This window comes from Erythrolamprus reginae, chromosome 4 (genome assembly GCF_031021105.1).
Source record: "Erythrolamprus reginae isolate rEryReg1 chromosome 4, rEryReg1.hap1, whole genome shotgun sequence".
NCBI lineage: Eukaryota > Metazoa > Chordata > Lepidosauria > Squamata > Dipsadidae > Erythrolamprus > Erythrolamprus reginae.
In genome coordinates this window covers 89,253,405-89,274,624 of record NC_091953.1, presented here as the reverse complement: position 1 = coordinate 89,274,624, position 21,220 = coordinate 89,253,405, and the positions used below count along the sequence as shown (strand labels likewise).

General features: G+C 38.4%; 1 protein-coding gene across 2 annotated transcripts in view; it reads right to left on the bottom strand.

The window, feature by feature from the left end:
- NLGN4X (neuroligin 4 X-linked) overlaps window positions 1-21,220 on the bottom strand; it is a 242,593-nt gene that overhangs the window by 81,000 nt on the left and 140,373 nt on the right. The window contains exons 2-3 of one of the 2 annotated variants that reach the window (XM_070750863.1): window positions 12,221-12,280; window positions 9,219-9,371 (exon numbers count right to left, since the gene is read on the bottom strand). In XM_070750863.1, coding sequence (XP_070606964.1) covers window positions 9,219-9,371; window positions 12,221-12,280 — 213 coding nt within the window. The remainder of the gene's footprint in view (window positions 1-9,218; window positions 9,372-12,220; window positions 12,281-21,220) is intronic. The other variant, XM_070750864.1, reaches the window with a different exon arrangement.

Genomic DNA, 21,220 nt, shown 5'->3' with positions numbered 1-21,220 from the left:
AAGAGACCAAGGCATTGTAACCTGGTATCATAATTTACTTTATCATTCTTGCTGGCCTTTTTTGCACCTATTCCAGTTCCATTATATCCTTCTTGAGGTGCGGTGTCCAGAACTGTACACAGTACTCCAAATGTGGTCTCACCATCGATTTGTACAGAGGCAATACAACGCTTGCTGACCTATTCATGCCTTCCTAATCATGCCAAGCATGGAATTTGCTTTTTTTTACTGCTGTTGCATACTGGGTTGACATCTTCATTGAGCTGTCCACCAAAACTCCAAGATCCCTTTCTTGGGTTGTCTCAGAACGTTTTGTCCCCATCAGTTGGTAGGAATTAATTGGGGTTCTTTGCCCCGATGTGCATAACTTTGCACTTGTTTAGGTTAAAATGCATTTGCCACTTTGTTGCCCACTCACTCAATTTTGAGAGAGCCTTCTGGAGCTCCCGACAATCAGTTTCACTTTTCACTACCCGGAACAATTTAGTGTCATCAGCAAACTTTGCTACCTCACTATTTACTTCTACATCCAGATCATTAAGGAAGAAATTAAAAAGTAAAGGTCCCAAAACTGAACCTTGGGGTACACCACTTCTTACTTCTTTCCATCAAGAGAATTGTCTATTTTTTGCCACCCTTTGCTTCCTACAATTTAGCCAGTTACCAATCCAGGACAAGAGTTGTCCCCTAATTCCATGGCTGAAGAGCTTTTTAGGAGCCTTTGGTGAGGGACTTTGTCAAAAGCCTTTTGAAAGTCAAGATATACAATATCAACTGGGTGCCATTTATCTGTGTGTTTATTTACATCCTCAAAGAATTCTAACAAGTTAGTAAGGCATGATTTGCCTTTGCAGAAACCATGTTGATTTTCTTTCAGCAATGTGCCCAGTAATTTTATCTTTAATAATGGTTTCCATCACTTTACCTGGAACTGAGGTTAAAATGACTGTGTTTTTGTGTTTTTGGCTGGGGGGCGAGCAGGAGGACCTTCCTGACTCCCTCCCCCCAGCGCTTCACCCAGGATAACATGCATGGCAAAGGGGCTGGGAGGATCGGGAGGCTCAAGCCTCCTTTGGTGGTGGCGGCCGGCTTCGGGTTTCTGACTTTTGGGCTTGCACGCATTAATTGCTTTTCCATTGATTCCTATGGGAAACAATGTTTCATCTTACGAACTTTTCACCTTACGAACCTCCTCCCGGCACCAATTAAGTTCGTAAGATGAGGTATTACTGTACTTGAATATATTAGTGAAAGCAGAAATTAATTTGACACTGTTTTCATCAAACTACTACTCCAACAAAAATGTCTGTTCACTTCACAGACTCTAAAACACTTCTGCTGATATTTATATTCTTCAATACTAGAGTTGAAGAATCTTCATTTATTATGCCTGGTATAAAGAGTCAGTCTCTTTAACATGGTACATTTCTGGAACTCCTATTCAGGAGTTATTCCCAATAATAAGATTTTTCTGTAACTGATAAAACACCCATAGACTGCCTGATTTAATATGAAGTTAGATATTAATTATTTTAAGTTAACTAACTGTATATTAAACCATTTTGAAAAATATTGTAATAAAATAGAGATAAAAGACAAGACTAATCCCGAACTGTACACTTCAAAATTGCATTTAGAAAACCCCCCACATATTTCTAATACAATTGGTAATACATACAGGTTACATATATCTAATATGTGAACCTCACCACATTGATTTTTTAATGCACTATTCAAGTCTAATAATAATTAAAATCAATAAGGAAATAAAAATATTTCTCCAAAGAATAAAGACAAACAATAAAGTTAACCAAGATGTCACTAAAGGATTGACCTCTATGATTAGCTTATCATCATGCTCAAGCATGGCTTTCAATGGATTAGCTTCATTGGGTAGACTGGCTTTATCAAATCTCTCCTCCCACAAATATTAAACTAGAAACACCTGGATGCATTTTCATTCAGACATGTTGGCAGTTGTAATGCAGACTGCCACCAAGTAAAATTTGGTTCCTAATGCATCAAATGGACCTTTTGGGAATTGTTATGATATGATTTCTATTTCACCTCTTGATCCCATGCTTGCAGAAAATAATGCTTAATGAGAACTGTCTGAGTCTGAATTCCAATATGCCTGCAAGCTATCATTTATTTATTTATTTTTATTTATTTATTTTGTCCAATACATAATACACATTGAAGAGAATAGATATGTAATAATGTAAATAAAGAAAAGAATAGAAGAAAAGATATAAAAGTATAGGTAAACATATTTGAAAGGAAGAAAAGATAAATGAGATAAGGAGAGACAATTGGACAGGGGACGGAAGGCACACTGGTGCACTTATGCACCCCCCTTACCGACCTCTAAGGAACCTGGAGAGGTCAATCGTGGATAGTCTAAGGGAAAAATGTTGGGGGTTAGGGGTTGACACTACTTCTGGGTAAACGCACTTTACTTATCAGTGTGAGAACTGCACTCTTGTTGAACAAACCATTACAAACTAATGACTTTAGGATGCCATCAAATAAAGACTGAAAGTACCAATTATCATATCAAACAAAAAGAAAACCTCCTATGCATGGAATCACTCGTGCCTTCTGTAACTTTTTATACAACAAACTTAAAGACTCTAGATCCATCCCACCACTTATGGGACCAAATGACAAAGAGTATATTGATGAAACAATTAAAGCCAACCTATTTAACAATTTCTTCAGCTCTGTCTTTGTGAACAGTAACGGCTCATGCCCAGCATTTTCTAGTCGCATCTCAACAAACTTCAATGATCTAACACAAATTGACTTTACCAAAGCAAACGTTAAAAAATCACTACACAACCTAAACCCATTTATATCTATCGGATCTGACAGACTATGTGCATACTTCTTTAAAAAAAACTCTCCTCAACTCTGGCTGTACCCCTAAGCATAATTTTCAAAATATCTTCTACAACTAGCTCCCTACCTAAACTCTGATCACTAGCCACAGTCATCCCTATCTTCAAAAAAGGTGATCCTAGCAATGTTGAAAATTATAGACCAATCTCCTTGACCTGCGTCACTTGCAAAGTCATGGAATTCATTATTAACCATTCCATTACACTCCACCTTTAACAAATAACCTACTTTCCAACTAACAATTCGGGTTTCAGAAAAAAATTAACCTGCAACTCTTACACTGCAAAAACATATGGACTACCCAAATTGACCAGGGCAAATGAATTGATGCAATCTACATAGACTTTTGCAAAGCTCATTTAGTAGTTTACCACAAACTTCTTATGACATTAAAATTTTATGGCATCTCAGGACCACTTCATGATGGATATCAGTGTTCCTGTCAAATAGACAACAGGTGGTCAAAATAGGTAATGCCATATCTAGTCCTGCTCCAGTTAACAGTAGTGTTCCCCAAGGCAGTGTCCTAGGGCCCACTCTCTTTATACTCTACATAAACGATCTCTGTGATAATATTACAAGTAATTGTGTTCTTTTTGCTGTTGATGTTAAACTATTTATTCATTCATGATTTGATTTGATTTGATTTGATTTGTATGCTGCCCCTCTCCAAAGACTCAGAGCAGCTCACAACAATAAAACAGTACAAATCCAAATGATTAAAACAATTAAAAAACCCTTAATATAAAAAACAATCATACATCTCATATAAACCATACATAAAACAGAATGACCCAGGGGAATTAATTTCCCCATGCCTGATGACAGAGGTGGGTTTTAAGGAGTTTACGAAAGGCAAGGAGGGTGGGGGCAATCCTAATCTCTGGGGGGAGTTGATTCCAGATGGTCGGGACTGCCCAGAGAAGGCTCTTCCCCTGGGTCCCACCAGATGACATTGTTTTGTCAATGGGACCTGAAGAAGGCCAACTCTGTGGGACCTAACCGATCGCTGGGATTCGTGCAGCAGAACGAATACTTCCAGTAGTACTTCTACCCTTCAAAAGGACCTTGACCAGGTAGCTGAATGGTCTAAGAAAGGGCAACTCCAAATCTCATCCAACAAATGCTCTGTCCTACACGTTGGTAAAAAGAATCCAAATACTAAATACACACTTGGACAAACTAAACTTGCAGAGGACCCTCACTCAGTCAAAAACCTCAGAGTATTTATTTCCAATGACCTAAGTGCCAGAGCCCACTGCAACAGCATTGCCAAGAAAGCACTAACTTAATTCTATGCAGCTTCTTCTCTAGAAACACCGATCTACTAACTAGAGCATACAAAACATTTGTCAGACCAATTCTTGAATACACGTCACCTGTATGGAATCCATACTGCATAACACACATTAATACAATTGAAGGAGTCCAGAAATACTTCACAAGAAGAGTCCTTGTCCTCATGCAACAAATTACCTTACTTCCCCAGATTTCAATTACTATGTTTAGAAAATTTGCAGCTATGCCGCCTCCAAACTGATTTAACTGTTGTTCATAAAATCATACATCACAATGTACTCCCTGTTAGTGACTACTTCACCTTTAACAACAACAACACAAGAGCATGCAATAGATACAAACTAAATGTAAATCGCTCCAAACTAGAGTTCAGAAATACAATTTCAGCAATAGAGTGGTCAACGCCTGGAATTCACTACCGGACTCTGTTGTTTCCTCCCCCAATCCCAAAATCTTCAACCTTACATTATCTACAATAGACCTGTCACCTTTTCTAAGAGGTCTGTAAGGGGCATGCATAAGTGCACCCTTGTGCCTACAGTCCGTCCTAATGTCTTTTTATCTTTTCTATCTCTACTTTATACTTATATTATGTTAAACATACTACAATACTATATTTGTATGACAAATAAATAAATAAAAATAAATAAAAATTGATGGAGACTGATAACTTTCCTAAGAAGGTTAAAGTTAATTTTGGTTTGTATGTCAACTAAGCTCTTTCTGAGACAATGATACAGTAGATGGCATTATGTTAATTAGATAAATGATGCATGGACATCCCCTTCTCCCTTGGGGGCCCCCTGAATCCCCACTCTCTGGGGGTTCTGGTTCTTTTGGGGTCGGTATACCCCACCAGATGTACCAGCCTAGTCTTGTGCCGGCGATGGTGCGTAGCCAGCCAGGCTCCCATGCCTGAGTCAGCACCAGCTGCGGAAACAACACAATGCAGGGATTGGAACCGAGCGGTAACACCTGAGAAGAGGATCTTTTAAGCAATGGCGAGGTGAAGGAAAAATTAAGTGGTGTTCTGGTGAGTGATTTTGGCCAAAAAAGGATTGGGGATGTTTTTTTCTTGATTTTTTTTCTTAATGGAGCCAACTGCCGGAAATGGGAGAGGAAGTGGCTATTTTGCAGTGCGGTGAATAGCAGATGCTTCGGGTTTTGCATATTGCCCAAGATTGGAGCAATTAAAAAAAAGCAGATTGCAACATGGCTTTATGAATATGTGTTACTGAACAGAAGAATTTGGCTTCAATAAAAACTATGTTTCCATAAACATCTGGAAAATTAGTTGCAAATGAAAGAACTGATTAAGAATAGGGGTATTGCAGAATAATTTTACATGATTTAGTGATATAACAGTTTAGCCATTCAGGAGTAGAGTTGATTATTGGGTATATATGGTATACTCTGTAAATGTTCAAAGCACAGAAGATAGATCTGAAAAAAACACAGCATGACTTGGCTTTTAATTAAATTGTTCAGAAACCCAGCATATTATTAAAGGTCCTAATGGAAAACAATCCATACAAATTATAATATTATAATATAGACCAATATTCCTGATGTAAAGGTTAAAAGTAGGTTTTGCTCAGCAATGCTCTTGTTTTTTTCTCCTTTTATCATTTGTGTCAAGTCATGACATTTGATTTACATAAATCAATGCAATTATATTATTAAGAACTAAAATAATGTGCATTAGATTTCAATACAGTGGTCCCCCGAGTTTCGCGATCTCGATCATTGCGAAACGCTATATCGTGATTTTTCAACCCGGAAGTAAAAACACCTTCTGTGCATGTGCGCCCTTTTTTCTATGGCCACGCATGCGTAGATGGCGCCGGGCAGATCAGCTGCTGGGCGGCTTCCCTGGGTCTTCCCCCTCTTGCTGGCGGGAGGGCGAGCGGCGGGCATCAGCGAGGAGTTTGCGTGGGCGGCGGGGAAACCCCAGCGCCGCTTCCCAGCTGAGTCCTGAAGCCAAACGCGGACCGGTCAGCCACTTCCAAGCTGGACGGAGATTGCGGTGGTGGTGGGAGCACATGGAAGGCACATGGTGGCTGGGCAAGAGGAGAGGGGGGATGTTGGCGCATGGGTTGAGCTTGCACCCCCTCCCCAGTATGCCTGGTCGCTGCTCCTTTTTTTGCAAAACTGCCAGCCTGGCTTGCAGGCACCCTTCCACCCTCCCCTTAGCCACAGTGTGACTGGTGATCACCTCTGGGGGCCGAGTAAGAATTTTTGATGACCGTAACACTATTAGATTCCACCCATTTTTTCACCTACTCCACACTGGTAGCTGGGGAAGGGATGGTTAGAAGGTGTCTAGCATCTCGTCACAATAGGGTTAGGTTAATTCGGCTGAAATTTGGAAAAGTATTTAAATAATAATCAATAATGGAGACTATTTTCCAATTTATTCTGTAATCATTAATTAATTATGAATTAGTTTGAAATCTGAACTCTTCATAAATTTATTTGACTAAGCCATGCCATTCACTTTGATAAGGATTTATACTATAGTACAAACCTGTGTTGATTTTCAAATTTGTGCTTTATTGGTATTTTTAATCTGCCTCACCTCCATTGATATTTTTAATATGGTCTTTACTTTCTAGCATAAACGAAATAAAAGACTCTTAATTCTCTCTTTATCTTCTTCAGTAGTTCAGCTATCTAAGCTTCTCAAACAGTCTGGGGATTGGTTGTACAATGTAAGTCATCTTAGTGCAATAGCTCAATATATGACTGAGCTATACGGCTAAGCAGCTCCCTGTACAAGTCTCATAATACAGTTATGGTTTAGAGCATTTAGTATTTATGATCCCTCAAAAGCCTGGCCTGTGAAAGTAGTGCTGCAAAATGTAGAGAAGATAAAGGTATTTTTCTCCATCAGTCATATATGCAGCACAGTTTCTTAGACATTTTGAAAACACAATTAAAGAATGTCTAGACAAAGAGAATGAAGATGGATGTGAAGCTTTAAAGGCATTACAAGTAGAAAGGCTGAGAAAATGAAGATTACAGGCTAATGTGTTTTCAAATGTATTATTTTCTTCCAACAAATTTGAATGAGAAATTTGGCAGTTTTCAGCATTAGTAAATATGGATGCATTTTTGTAAAATATATGGATGCACACATTAAATACAGCTTAGATGTTATGAATGGATTTGCAGGAGTGATGTGTTTAGTGTATATTAAATAGTGCAGACCCTCTTTACTTTTGTCACACTGACTGAGCTCCAGAAATCCTATGTGGAGATGGAACAGAATTTCAGAAGGACAATCATCGCTGTAACTCTCCACCAATCTAGGTTTTATGGCTGAGTGACTAGAGAGAAACCTCTCCTCAGTGCAAAACATATGAAAGCCTTCTTTGGTTTTCAAAAAAGCACCTGAAGGATTCTCAGACTGCAAGGAACAAGATTCTTTGGTCTGATGAAACCAATTGGCTTCAATTCTAAATGTTACATCTGGAAGAAACCTAGCACTGCTTATCACCTGCCCAATATCATCCCAAAAGTGAAGCATGGTGGTGGCAGCATCATGCTGTGAGAATGTTTTTCAGCAGCAGAGACTGCTGGGGGTAAAAAAAGAAATATTCCAGTAAGGTTTTCTTTAGTGCAAGTCATTGAGATGGATTAATTATAAAGAGTCCTCATAAGGAAGCTTTCTACTGGAGAGAAATACAGAAGCCTGACTTACAATAAAATTTAGTGCAGCCATTTTGAATTGATATAACAAATTGTGTTTTACTTACAACCACAATTGGAAACATAACATTTGTTGTTAAGTGGTAGGATTATTAAGTGAAGCTACCTGATCTTACACCTTTTTCTGTTGTAGTAGTTGAAGTAAATCATCATGGTCATTAAGTGAGACATCACATTATTGCAATTTTTAACTTTCCTGTTGATTTCTTCATAGCTATTGAGAGTCAGAAGTTGACTGGGAAGGTCTCAAAAAGCAATAATTTGACCCTGGGACACTACAATCATCACAAATTCATGCTGATTGCCAAGTCTCACAATTGCAATCACATTACTGCAGAGAGACTTGGACTATCATAAATGTGAGGATTGGTTGTAAGTTACCTTTTTAGTGCAATTGCAACTTCAAATGATTGCTAAATGAATGGTTATAAGTCAAGATAAACTTTATTACACCACATAGCCTATGAATGCTGCACTAAAAGAGCCACAAAAAGAGATTATTCTAAACAATATAAATTAGTTTCATTGATCAATTTTCTGCACTCTAGAAAAACAAAACAAAAGAAAATGTCACAAAGAAGCTACATTATCCTTCCACAATTCTTTAAAAGTTTTTGTTGTCAACTTCTTGAGCCATTGTAGCTTCGAATTATGGAAGTAAAGTAGAAAATTACAGGACAAGAAGTTGAGCAAAACTGGGTGCCAAAAACAACATTATTTATTTGACTTTACAAAATGTAGACCAAGTCTTTATTCCTTAGAATACAAGAGCAACAATGTGGTGCAGTCATAAAAGGTATAGTCATAACTTTGAATCTTAGACTCTGAAACATTCCAATATGACAAAACATTATCTTCACCTTACCACATCAACTGTTTTAAAAAGGGTTCCTACCAGCAGTGGGTTGCTCCCAGTTCTGTGAACTGGTAGCACTGGCGGTGGGAGGCTCTGCTCACCCACCCAGGGCATACACAGAAGTGTCGCGTACACAAACTGGTAGCAATGGGTTTTACAACCCACTACTGGTCCCTACACTTAAATCAATGCAAAAAAATAAAAGTCAAAATACATCATATAGATTCAAAGGCTTAAGATTGTATGGGTATATACTCAAAAATAAGTTTCATTGAATCCAGTGAGGCGCATTGCTGAATGAATAGCCAAACACACACACACACATTTAGTATCTGGGGGGATGGACAGTAATTCTAAATATAAAAGAAATTAGGAATTAATGATTTTTAAAGAGAGAGAGGGAGAGAATTTACTGGTGAAAGAGGAATAAGAGGGGAAAACAATCACTTACCTAGAACCCCTAGCCTGTAGTTGATGGTTACAACAATGACATTTCCGTAGCTTGCCAGTATGCTGCCATCAACTATATTCCCTGTACCTTCCATATATGATCCACCATGAATATAGACCATCACTGGTTTCTTGCTGTTCTGATCATGTATATCTGAAAAGAATACAAGTAAGGAAAACACAAGAAAGTAATACAAGTATTAATTTTTTTAAAAAAAATAGTCTTTGTTTTACTTCCAAAGAGCTAATTAGTTAGTTTGCATATTTTTTTTCATTTCTAATGTATTTCTTATACGATCACCTCTATTTCTCTTCTGTTATAACCAATAATATTAAGCAAATATAATTTCTGAAAGAACTTTGTAAAAAATTTCCTAAAGTATTCCTTATATAGAACACATTTGATTGCAGGACTGGAAAGGTAACAGAATACTCCCAATACTCAGATATGCAAACAATATAAAAATAGATTTAGAACTGCGGTTAGAAAATCCAGTGCAATATTCATTTCCAATATTCATTTGGCTTATTAAACAATTTCTGCAATTTATGAAATAAAGAATGTATGTAGTTTGAAGACAACAAATTCTTATTATCCCTCTCACCATAAAATAACATTCAAAGTACAAAAAAAATCTAGACGGAATATTTTTTTGACAGATACAGTACATTAATCCTTCTTTCAAAGCACACAATATGTCCATGTAACATAAACTACTAAGAGACACCGAGGAGTTCAATAGTACATTGTGTAATAAATATTTTTTGCCATTGCCTTCTTTTAGAATGTTCTTTTTAATTTCTAATTACTTTACTGGTAGTCCTCCACCCAACAATTAACCATATCAAACCCTGCTTAGCTGTTCTATCTCTACTACCACTGGCAATTAAAAATAATGAATAGTTGCATGTAATCAGCAAAATGATTTGTGCCAGTTAACAAATACCAATTTAAATAGCACGTATTCCCTGAGTTGCCTTTACAGAACAATTTCTCTTACATATTCTTGACCATTATTTTCTCCCAATGTACCAGGCCCACACATGCCAGTTCAAGCAAGCCTTGGTATCATTCAAAGTGTACTGCCATTTGTTTGAATGACTACATTATACCACATAGAGCAGCATAATAAATCAAGATCAAGACACATTTTACTATCTATTCCAACTGATTGCTAAGCCTTGCAAAGAGTTGGCTTTTCTGGTTTGATGAACATCTTTCTTTGAAGACTTATTTGCTTTTGCAATTGATGAACTTATTAAACAGAAGTAACTTTGGATCATAATCAAAAGCAACAAAGATATACCATATTTGTCTGGACAATATATTATCAGTTAATAATTCAGATCCGATATGTTTACTTAGCTATAGATTGAAATAAAAAAATAATGTTTTTTCCAGAAATATCACATATTGTAATATACTGTTTACACTCATGTAAGATTTTTCAATGGGAGGTCAAGTAGTCTTATAACTAGAATTAAGTTGCTCCTGGGATCCCACAATTCTATATTTGAATATGGAATAAACACCTAGTTTCATTATTTGAAAATAGTTGAAGACTGCAAGGAAAAATAATATAACTGTTGTGTTATCCAAGAAACAGATATTTGAGCAGCTACATTTCCCCAAAAAAGTAAGAATCATTCTGTATTTTGAGAAGTATGATATTAAAAGGTGATCCCACCATACTATACACATTTCTGAATGGAACTGAATAGAAAGACAAATTGGTAAATAGGTGTAGAATGTATCAGATATCAAAATTGAAGAAAAATCAAGACCATACTGAGAAGATGTCAAAAGTACACATTTCTAAAACAAATGGGTATTTTAATTAATTTTGCATTAATGGCACAAGTTTCAATCCTAATTTCACATGGAGCCTCTGCAGACTTCATATCTCAACATATCAGCTAATGGAAAGGTAACTGTAGATAGAAAATATTGGTATTTTCAATTAGTGCAAACTTTTATTATGAAATGTAACGTTGGCTGTGTTTATTTTAAGTCAGTAAAACCATCACAATGTATCAAGGACATATATTTTAAAAAGATTCTGGCTGGATTAGGGTTTTTTTACAGAAATTTGAAAAGTAAGCAGGTAAAAAAAATAAGACTAGCCTACTATAATGTATATAACATTGTGACTTATTTCACTTAGAGAATAGCATTTTTGCATAGTACTATATAGTGGTCTGCAAGAACTAACTAAAACCATAGGAAATTTCCAAATCCTTTGCAATACCCCTAAAAAAAATGTACCTACCAGTTTGTCATGGCTGATACTGCCTGAGCAGTTGTACTCATAACATCCCACAGATTCTATTAAAATATTTACAGAAATAGGTTTCCTTGCAATTTTACAATAACATGCAAGTTATAGGATTCCAAATAGGACAGGTATCATTTGTTGACTATTGTATAAACTCACAAAATAGCTTCTCAAGAGAAATGCAGGAATAAATGGTGGAGGCAATTTTGCCCCAATTACATGCAAAAGAAGGAAGCTTCAAAAAATAAAACAAAGCAAGTTAGAAAGCATCCTTGAAATTTCTTGACTTGTTACATATTGAAGATAAGAAAAAAAGAAAAGAGAAACCCAAGGGAAGTGAAATTGCATCCAGTATAAGGGAAAGAAGAAAAATAATGTCAATACTAAAAGAGAAAAGAAAAAGAAAACATACAGAACATGCAAGGTTTCAGTTCCATTTCTTTCCTTGCCACTTAAAAGTTGGGAATTGGAATAAGCATTCAATTGTAAATAACATTTATGTTACTCACTTCACAGATATTATAGATAATTTGAACTCTTATCTCAAATAGGAATTGCAGTAATCTAAATGCTAATTTGTGTTTTTGAAAAAAAAGGTGGATTTTAGATAAGACAAAAATAAAACACCACACCAAAATGTGTGTGATTAAATAAAGGAAGGGAAAATTTTATGTTCATGCATATCAGGGCTGTGGGTTTTTTTGGGGGAAAATGACAACAAAAATACCTTCATCTTCCCCACGATCAGTACTGGTTATATCATCTGCGCTTTTCTTTGTGTTGGCTCCTAGGTTCAGAGGGAGCAGGAGAATAAAGGGAAAAAAGATAATTTGAAAATGACAATTTCCCCAAAATTTAAAGAAAACGATCCGGAAATTGCAAAAGAAAAAAATGTAACACACACAAAAAAGTCAACATTTGTACTGGAAAAATAAAGGTTGCAAATTCCATAGAAACATAAATCTAAAAATATTCCAACAATTTTTTTTTAAATGCTAGTGAGAAAAACTGTTAACTTGTGTTTGTTTGTTTGTTTGTTTGTTTGTTTGTTTGTTTGTTTATTGGACTTGTATACTGCCCTTCTCCATGGACTTGGAGGCTGCTACCATTAGTTTGACTAAATTTGATTGGTAAAAGATGAAATTGAAATGTATGTACCAGTATTTCTTTTTTACATTGAAAATTCAATTTTCAGTACTGTATGTGATAGCTCAAATGGAGTTTTATGAAAGCTATTTAAAAAATGGAGATATGATGAAAATACTTTCATCATATCTCCCTAAAAGTTATCCAATATACTGTATGTTTTAACCCTAACCACACTGAACTTGGATCCCAAGAAAAGTTGCTATCAACATTTTATAGCAAACCTACAATATTTGAAAATAAAAAATAAATCCATAGACAGTTTATTACCTATTGTTTGGGTTTGCTGTTCAATGGGGAAAAGTCAAAAATTCTACTGTGTGAATTAGCAATTAGAATTCATTAAAGTTCTCCAACAATATCCATACAATATTCTTAAGACTGACATTTTCTTTTGTTCTGTTCAGTTGTGTCTGATTCTCAGAGGCTGCATGGACAAATCCCTGTAGTTTTCTTGATAAAGCTTTTCCAGAAGAAGTTTGCCATTGCCACCTTCCTAGGTCGGAAAGAAAGTGACTTGCCCATGGTCACCCAGCTGGCTTTATAGCCAACATGAAATTAGGACTCAGATTCTTAAGTCCTAGCCTGATGCCACTATACCAAAGAGGCTTTTGTTATCATAATAATTTCTAACAGATCAATATGAACATACAGTATAGTCAATTGACACTTTATGCAATAGACAACTTGTAGGTCAAAATCTATTTTACAAATCTGATTTCAGACAGAAACACATCTGATTACAAATGAATAAGATTCACATGACTAATGCACTGCCTTTTGAAAAGATGTGAATTAAAGATGACAAATAAAACACAATTAATTACATGCACCCAATCCCCTAAAAACAGCACCTTATATAAAGTGGACAATTTTGTATAATTCTATTGCATTGAAACATATAAAAAAGAAACTACTGTATAGCATTTGATAGAAAATTAGGACAATTTATCCCAATCTAATACTTTGTATTTTTGTTAAAGCTTTCAGTAGGAAACATCCAGCCTTACTCTCTCTTTTTATAGATGGATTTATCTGTGTGTACATTTAAACCTTAATCTTGAACCAAACAGACTTTCAAAAACCTTGTAACAAAATCCCTGAAATGTATCTTCCTCGTATAGCCTTTTAATAGAATTTCATTTCTATATTATCAAAGAGATTACATACATAAGTGGTCTGTTTTAGTGCCACAAACCAACTTACAACAATGCCAACATTAAAACCTGAAAAGGAAAATGAATGTGGAATATACAAACAGGTAAAGTATATGATTTACTGGGGGTGCAATGCTTAGAATGCAGAATTGCAGGAAAACTGCCTATATCCTGGAGTTCAATCCTGATGGACTCAGCCTTCCATCCTTCCGAGGTTTCTAAAATAAGGACCTAGTTTGTTGAGGGCAATATGGTGACTTTGTAGATCCATGATGGCGAACCTATGACATGAGTGCCACAGATGGCACATGGAGCCATATCTGATGGCCTGCTGTGATCCGTTATCCTAATTCAGCTCCGGTGTGCATGTGTTTGTGGGACGCTGTTTATGCCATCTTATTAAATCAGGAAGCTTAGGTCAGACTAAACACAATGAGGTTGTATATAAGTCTAAGTGCTATTGCTATTATCTTTAATAATACAAAATGCTTTTGTCTTATGTAGAAGATAGACATTGTATAATATTTTTGTTGTATAAGTTGACAACAGTATTCAACAACTGAAGACTTTCCAAATAGTTTATTCTAAAATAAAAATAAAATCCAATAAATAAAAATCAAAACCAATTTGTTCAGCTATATCATTGTGTCCAATCATAATCTTGCTGAGACAGTTTAAGTCTTTGGATCACTATGAAAATATATATTAAATATGTGCATAGCAAAAGGGAAGTAAAACAAATCCAAATAACAGAATACAGTGATCCCTCTATTATCGCGAGGGTTCCGTTCCCAGACCCCTCGCGATAATCGATTTTTCGCAATGTAGGGTTGCGGAAGTAAAAACACCATCTGTGCATGCGCGCCCTTTTTCCCATGGCCGCGCATGCGCAGATGGTGGAGTTTGCGTTCCCTGCCGCCCACGCAAAGGGGAAACCCCGATTCGGCTCCTCGCTGCTGCTGCGCTACCGAGCAGATCAGCTGTTGGGCGGCTGAAGGAACCTTCCCTGGGTCTTCCCCTCTTGCTGGCGGGCGGGCGAGCGGCGGGCATCAGCGAGGAGCCGGGGTTTCCCCTTTGCATGGGCGGCCGGGAAGACCCAGGTTGGGGGTTTGGGGGGGTGCTGGGAAGCCCCCCATGCCGGCGGCGACCTTTTAAAGCAGCCGCGCGGCTTCCCAGCTGAGTCCTGAAGCCAAATGCCAAAGGCGAACTTCCGCGTTTGGCTTCAGGACTCAGCTGGGAAGCCGCGCGGCTGTTTTAAAAGGTCGCCGCCGGCATGGGGGGCTTCCCAGCACCCCCCCGAGCCCCCAACCCGGGTTTGGGGGGTGCTGGGAAGCCCCCCATGCCAGCGGCGACCTTTTAAAACAGCCGCGCGGCTTCCCAACTGAGTCCTGAAGCCAAACGCGGAAGTTCGCCTTTGGCGTTTGGCTTTAGGACTCAGTTGGGAAGCCGCGCGGCTGTTTTAAAAGGTCGCCGCCGGCATGGGGGGCTTCCCAGCACCCCCCCGAACCCCCAACCCGGGTTTGGGGGGGTGCTGGGAAGCCCCCCATGCCGGCGGCGACCTTTTAAAACAGCCGCGCGGCTTCCCAACTGAGTCCTGAAGCCAAACGCGGAAGTTCGCCTTTGGCGTTTGGCTTTAGGACTCAGTTGGGAAGCCGCGCGGCTGTTTTAAAAGGTCGCCGCCATCATGGGGGGCTTCCCAGCACCACCCCAAACCCGGGTTGGGGGTTCGGGGGGTGCTGGGAAGCCCCCCAGGCCGGCGGCGACTTTTTTAAACAGCCGCGCCTCTTCCCAGCTGACTCCCGAAGCCAAACGCGGAAGTGGTTTTTTTTTAAATTAATATTTTTTTTTAAATCGCGATATAGCGTTTCGCGAAGATCGAGATCGCGAAACTCGAGGGATTACTGTAATGCAATATGGGAATGAAGCATTTTTTTAAAGCATGGGGATTGCAATTTTGGTTTCAGTAATTTTAGGTACAATCCAGTTCAGCCCTGATCACCAGCAGTCAGACAGAGTGCCTTCAGACTTGCTCAGAGGAAGCTGGCAGTGGGAATAGTGACATATGGGATCTCTAGTAGGTTCTGGACATCCGGTAGCAGAAACTTTGAGTAGTTTGGAGAACCAATAAATACCACTTCTGACTGGCCCACCCCCAACTGTTCTCTGTCTCCCGAATCCCAGCTGATCAGGAGGAAATTGATATTTTGCAGTAACATTCCCCTGGAGTGGGGAGGGAATGGAGATTTATAGTATACTCCTGGGTTTCTACCAGTTCAGACTGTTTCTATAGAATTTTCCCCACTCTCCAAACCGACAGCATTGGCCGGCTGGCCACACCCTCAAACTGGCTCTTTTGGCTGCGCCATAGGCTGCACCAACTTGTTTTAGCTTCTGCACATGCACAGAAGCTGGGTTTTCAGCACTGCAACTGTGCAGCATGTAACACTTGGGCGTCCCCATGCAGTGCGGGAGGAAGCAAATCAGCAGTGAGGTAAGTTAGAACCCGCTCTTGAGACTTCCTCTAGAATAGGGTGGGAATGGAAATTTTACAGTATCCTTTCTCTGCCAAACCCACTAAACCGTGCCATGCCCATCCAGCCACACCCACAGAACTGGTAGTTAATAATTTTGAATCCCACCACTACTGAGCATATATTCATCATTTTCTGTAGCATTACTGAGAAACATTTCCTCAAAAAATAGCAGCTGTGAAAACATACTCTCAGTCAGAAATACTTGCTTATAAAGAACTTTTACTTCATTAACATGGCTAGAGTAGGCTGGATATACAGACGCCAGTGTTATTTAATATGTATGTCATTGGATACTCCTGATTTTACTTTTTCTTTTGTTTTGGTTGTTGTTTGAAAGACACCCATGGCTTTGGTGCATAAGATGGGCAGCTAATATTAGTCAAACAAACAAAAAATATCAATAAGCAAGCAAGTTATTAAAATGACCTTCAGGAAATTTGTAGACTACTAGGAAACTACAGCTATTGTGCTTATTCTTAAGTGAAGATTGTCTGTGATGGATTATCCTTCTTTTATTGAGTGAGATAAGGCACTCCAGTTTCAATACTGTTTTGTGTGTATGCTTTTATCATAGAGTGAATCTGACAAAGCTAAATAAGCAGCTTAGAACTGAAGTTGAAAAAGCCTATAAAGTGACAGGAGAGACAAACCAGAAACTGCAGGGAAAAGGTCAACCGACTCCTTTGTTCTAAAGATCCCAGTTGCTTTTTTATAAATAGAAGGATATAAGATATCAGGATCAAAGCTAAAGTTGAGAAGTAATTGCATCTGATATCAAGAAAGCTTAGTCCAGGTAACTAGTATGCCCTGAACTAAAGACATGTTTTCTAATCAACCATCTTAATGTGATGTAGAGCTTTGTGTGGTTTATATGCATTGGGTGCTAACATTTCAAAATGTAACATTAGGGGACCAGTTCATTTTAACATTAATTTATCTTCTTTCTTTTTTCTTTTTGCTACTTTTCTTGGTCAGTCATGTGGAAATTCTTTTAAAGAAATGAAAAATGAGTCTGTGTCTTTTTGTTGGTTGGTCTGTCTCTTTCTGTCTATATAAATCTGTTATAACATGAGATACATTTTAAATTAACGTGTTGATAAAACTATATATTTTATAGAAAATATAATACTATATAAACAAACAAAGAAACAAACAATAATCGACTATCTAGTAATATGTATGCCAAACATGCTTTTACAGCATTTTAATTGTGTTTTAATTGCTCGATAATGCTCATTTATCTTTTGTTATATATAATTTATTGCTCAAGAATCAGCGATTGCATGGCTTTTATTAGTACTGTTTTATAAGTACTGTTTAGTAATCAATGCATTGTACAATTATTCAGTACAACTAATATTGAATTTTTAATTTTTACTACTTCTCTCATTTTGTTTTTATTCCCAAAGTAACCTTTGACAACAAGATCATTTTCTCATTACTGTTAATTTATCTGCATTCTATTTTTGTGAATCTAATAATTATCTTAATGTGGTTATACCGGTATTGTTATTGTTTGGTTAGACCTCACTCTTCAGATATTTAATTACATTTCTAATTTGTTTTCAAATTCCCATAACCATATCATTGTCCAGAATGAAATACAATATGATTTCTCTATTATTTTTTCATCTCATCTTTGTCATCCCCAATCCAATTCCTCTGCATTTTAAAAAGACATGCTAAAGAAATGTGTACATTTCTATAGTGCTAATTCTTCAGATACATGCCAAATTTCATATATTAATATAATTATTTTGCCATTTTATTCTTAGTTAACAGAAATAAGTACATGAAATTCAATGTAAGTAGGATTATGTTATTATAAGTGTGTGTGTGTGTGTGAGTTCACTATGGTATCTTGATTCTCAACCTTAATTGGTTCCAGGAAATATGACAACTATTTAAAAAAAGATATCAAACAACCCATGTGCCTTAACATGTGATATTGATTGATTGATTGATTGATTGATTGATTGATTGATTGCCAGGAAGGATTTCCAATCTGTCCCTTCTCTATCTCAGCAATCTTCCCAGCCTGGGAAAATTCCTGGTAACCCTCTGCAACCATTCCCCACTTTTTTTATAGTGATTCCTTCAAGATATGCTGTTCAAACTCTTTTAAAGAAGCATAAAGAAACAGACAATGTTGCAGACCATAGATGTAATGGTTGGCCAAGGAAACTTAATGCAGAAGATGAAAGACACATCATGCATATTTCCCTTTGACATTTGAATATGTCCATCAGTGCTATCAGTAGAGAATTGGCAGAAACCAGCAGGAGTCAGGTTCATCCAACTATTGTCTGAAGGCGTCTGGCCAGAAATAGTCTTTATGTAAGAATTGTGACCTAAACTCTATACCTCTGACATGGAAACCACTCTAAGTGACTCAACCATGTATGAAAATATAGGAACCAGGGTGAAAAAAGTAGCATAAGGTACTCTGAAGTGATAAGTCACAGTTTGAGATATTTGTCTGCTGCAGGAACAAGTTTTTTCATCAAAGGGCTAGGGAGCAGTACAATAGTGAGTGTCTGCAAGCAACAGTGAATCATGATGGACGTTTTTTGCAAGTTTAGGGCTGCATTTCTGCAAATGGAGTTTGTATTTTAGACAGGATCAAAGGCATTATCAATGCTGAGAAGGAGTGTTGGTCCTACCTGAATGCCTTTTTTCACTGTAGGTTGCAGGAAAGGGTGGTAACTTTGTCCTTCTGCCTGGAGACTGAGTCATAGTTTTTCAGCCACTCCCTGTTGCCTTTCTCTCTTGTGTTGCCTCTCTCTCTCTGCCCTCCTTATTGATGAAGGCAGAGCTGTGACAAGACAAACTTATCCAAAGTTAGATGCCCTGACCCTACTCACTACAGTCAGGCAAGAGTGGGATGGGCCTATCCTGAAAATTACACTGAGAAAAGGTTTTCAGGTAGGACTAAAACTATTATCCAGTGAAGTTGCAGGATAATCCAGGAATGGGACATACTAAAGCTGGCTTTTCTAAGGACAAGTCTCTGTTGGGGCTGGATCTGCTGCCTGGATCACCTGCTGGAGCACTCTCCTGCTAAAGGAAGACTCAACCAAGGTAAACACATTCAGCCAGTAATGGCGAATAAACAGCATAGGAGATGCCCACCCTGCAGATTTCCTCTAGAGGAGCCTGGGTAGACCAGGCTGTGGTGGGTGACACTCCTGGTCTAATGAGCAATCACCCATCCCAGGAGCAGAAGAGATTGGTCCTCATACACAGCTGCGATGCAGGTGCATATCCATCTGCCAATGATAGACGAGGACACTTTAGATCCAAAGGAAGCTGGCTGGAAGGAGACGAATAGTGCCTCCAATTGTCTAGAGGAAGCTGTTCTCTTGATGTAAATGTGGAGGGCCCTCCTCATGTCCAGAGTGTGCTACTTGTGTTCCAGGGCATGGGAAGGCTGAGGACAAAAGTTGGGAAACACTATTTCCTGAGCTTCATGGAATCACATGTTGATCTTCAGCACAAATGACTGGTCAATTCGTAATACGACCCTGTCAAGGTGAAACTGGCTGAGGTGCTCTCTGACTGAAAGGGTTGCCAGTTCAGAGGGCCGGAGATGACCACCATTGCAGCAAAGCAAGGACAGGGTCAGGAACCATAATTTATTTCGATTTCTAGGCCACTCTTCTCCAGGGGACTCAGAGCTAATCTGGACAGTTGATCCATTGGAAGAGGAGGAGGAACCATTGAAGGTTATGGGCATGTACTCATGCTCAGGGAAAGATGCTGATGCAGGAAATCATTTTCCCTAACAAACAGGACAGGATAGCTATCAAAACCCAAGGGTTCTGCTGAATGTGAACTATCAATCAATCAATTAGGCTGTCATGTTTCTCCTAAAAGAGGAAAACCTCCTTCTATATGGAATCAGTAATGGTCCCTAGATGGACTAAACAGGTTGTTGGTACAAAATGACTTTTGGTACAATTAAGATGAAACCCATGGTGTTCTAAAATGTTGATGATAAGGTATTAAATGTCCTGTCATTCTGGAGGGAGAGGGAGCCTGCACCAAAATATCATCAAGATAACATTGCAGCCTCACCAGGATGGATTTCAAGTGGTTTGCTAGGACTGATATGACCTTTGTAAAGTCCCTGAGGGCAGATGACAACCCAAATGGAAGTGTCTTGTATTGCAGGTGTTGTCCCACATAGCAGAACCTAAGGTATCTGCAGTATCTGGTGTTAATGGAGAGGTAAAGGTAAGCCTCCATTAAATCAATAGAGGCTAAGAAATCCACTGATTTGATCCCCTCCAAGGGGATCTTATAGACAATGTGGGTGTTGAGGTACTGAAGGTGCAGGATCACCCTCTACCACCACCCTCAAACTCTTCAACACCATGAAAGAATGTAGTAAATACCCTGTCTCCGCTTGGACACAGGGACCAGATTGATGGCCCTAATGTCTAAAAGATGTTGAATGACAGAAGCTATTAGTTGCCTTTTAGTAGAATTATTGGAGACATGGAATTGTATGAAGTGGTTGAGGGGGGCAGGAGAGGGGTGGCATACAAATCCAATAAATAAACTCCAGGAGAAGACCCGAGTAGAGGGCCTAAAGGACTCAGGTGTCAGAGGTTGTATCCTCCCACTTGTCTACAAAGATGGCCAAACAGCCTCCTATGAGGAGTGAATCACTTGCCTTCTGAACTGCTTCTCCCTGCCCCTCGAAACAGGTGTCTGGCCTGAAAGGATTGCCTGGGTCTTTTGTGAAAGTCAGTTTGGTCTGCTGGACAAGCTGCTCTACCAAACTGGGCCCACTGGAACTGATGTCATCTGTCTTGAAGGGACGAAAGGAATACCTGTGACTGTAAAGTATAGGGCACCAGTCCAGCCTCCAAGTGGAGAAGGGTA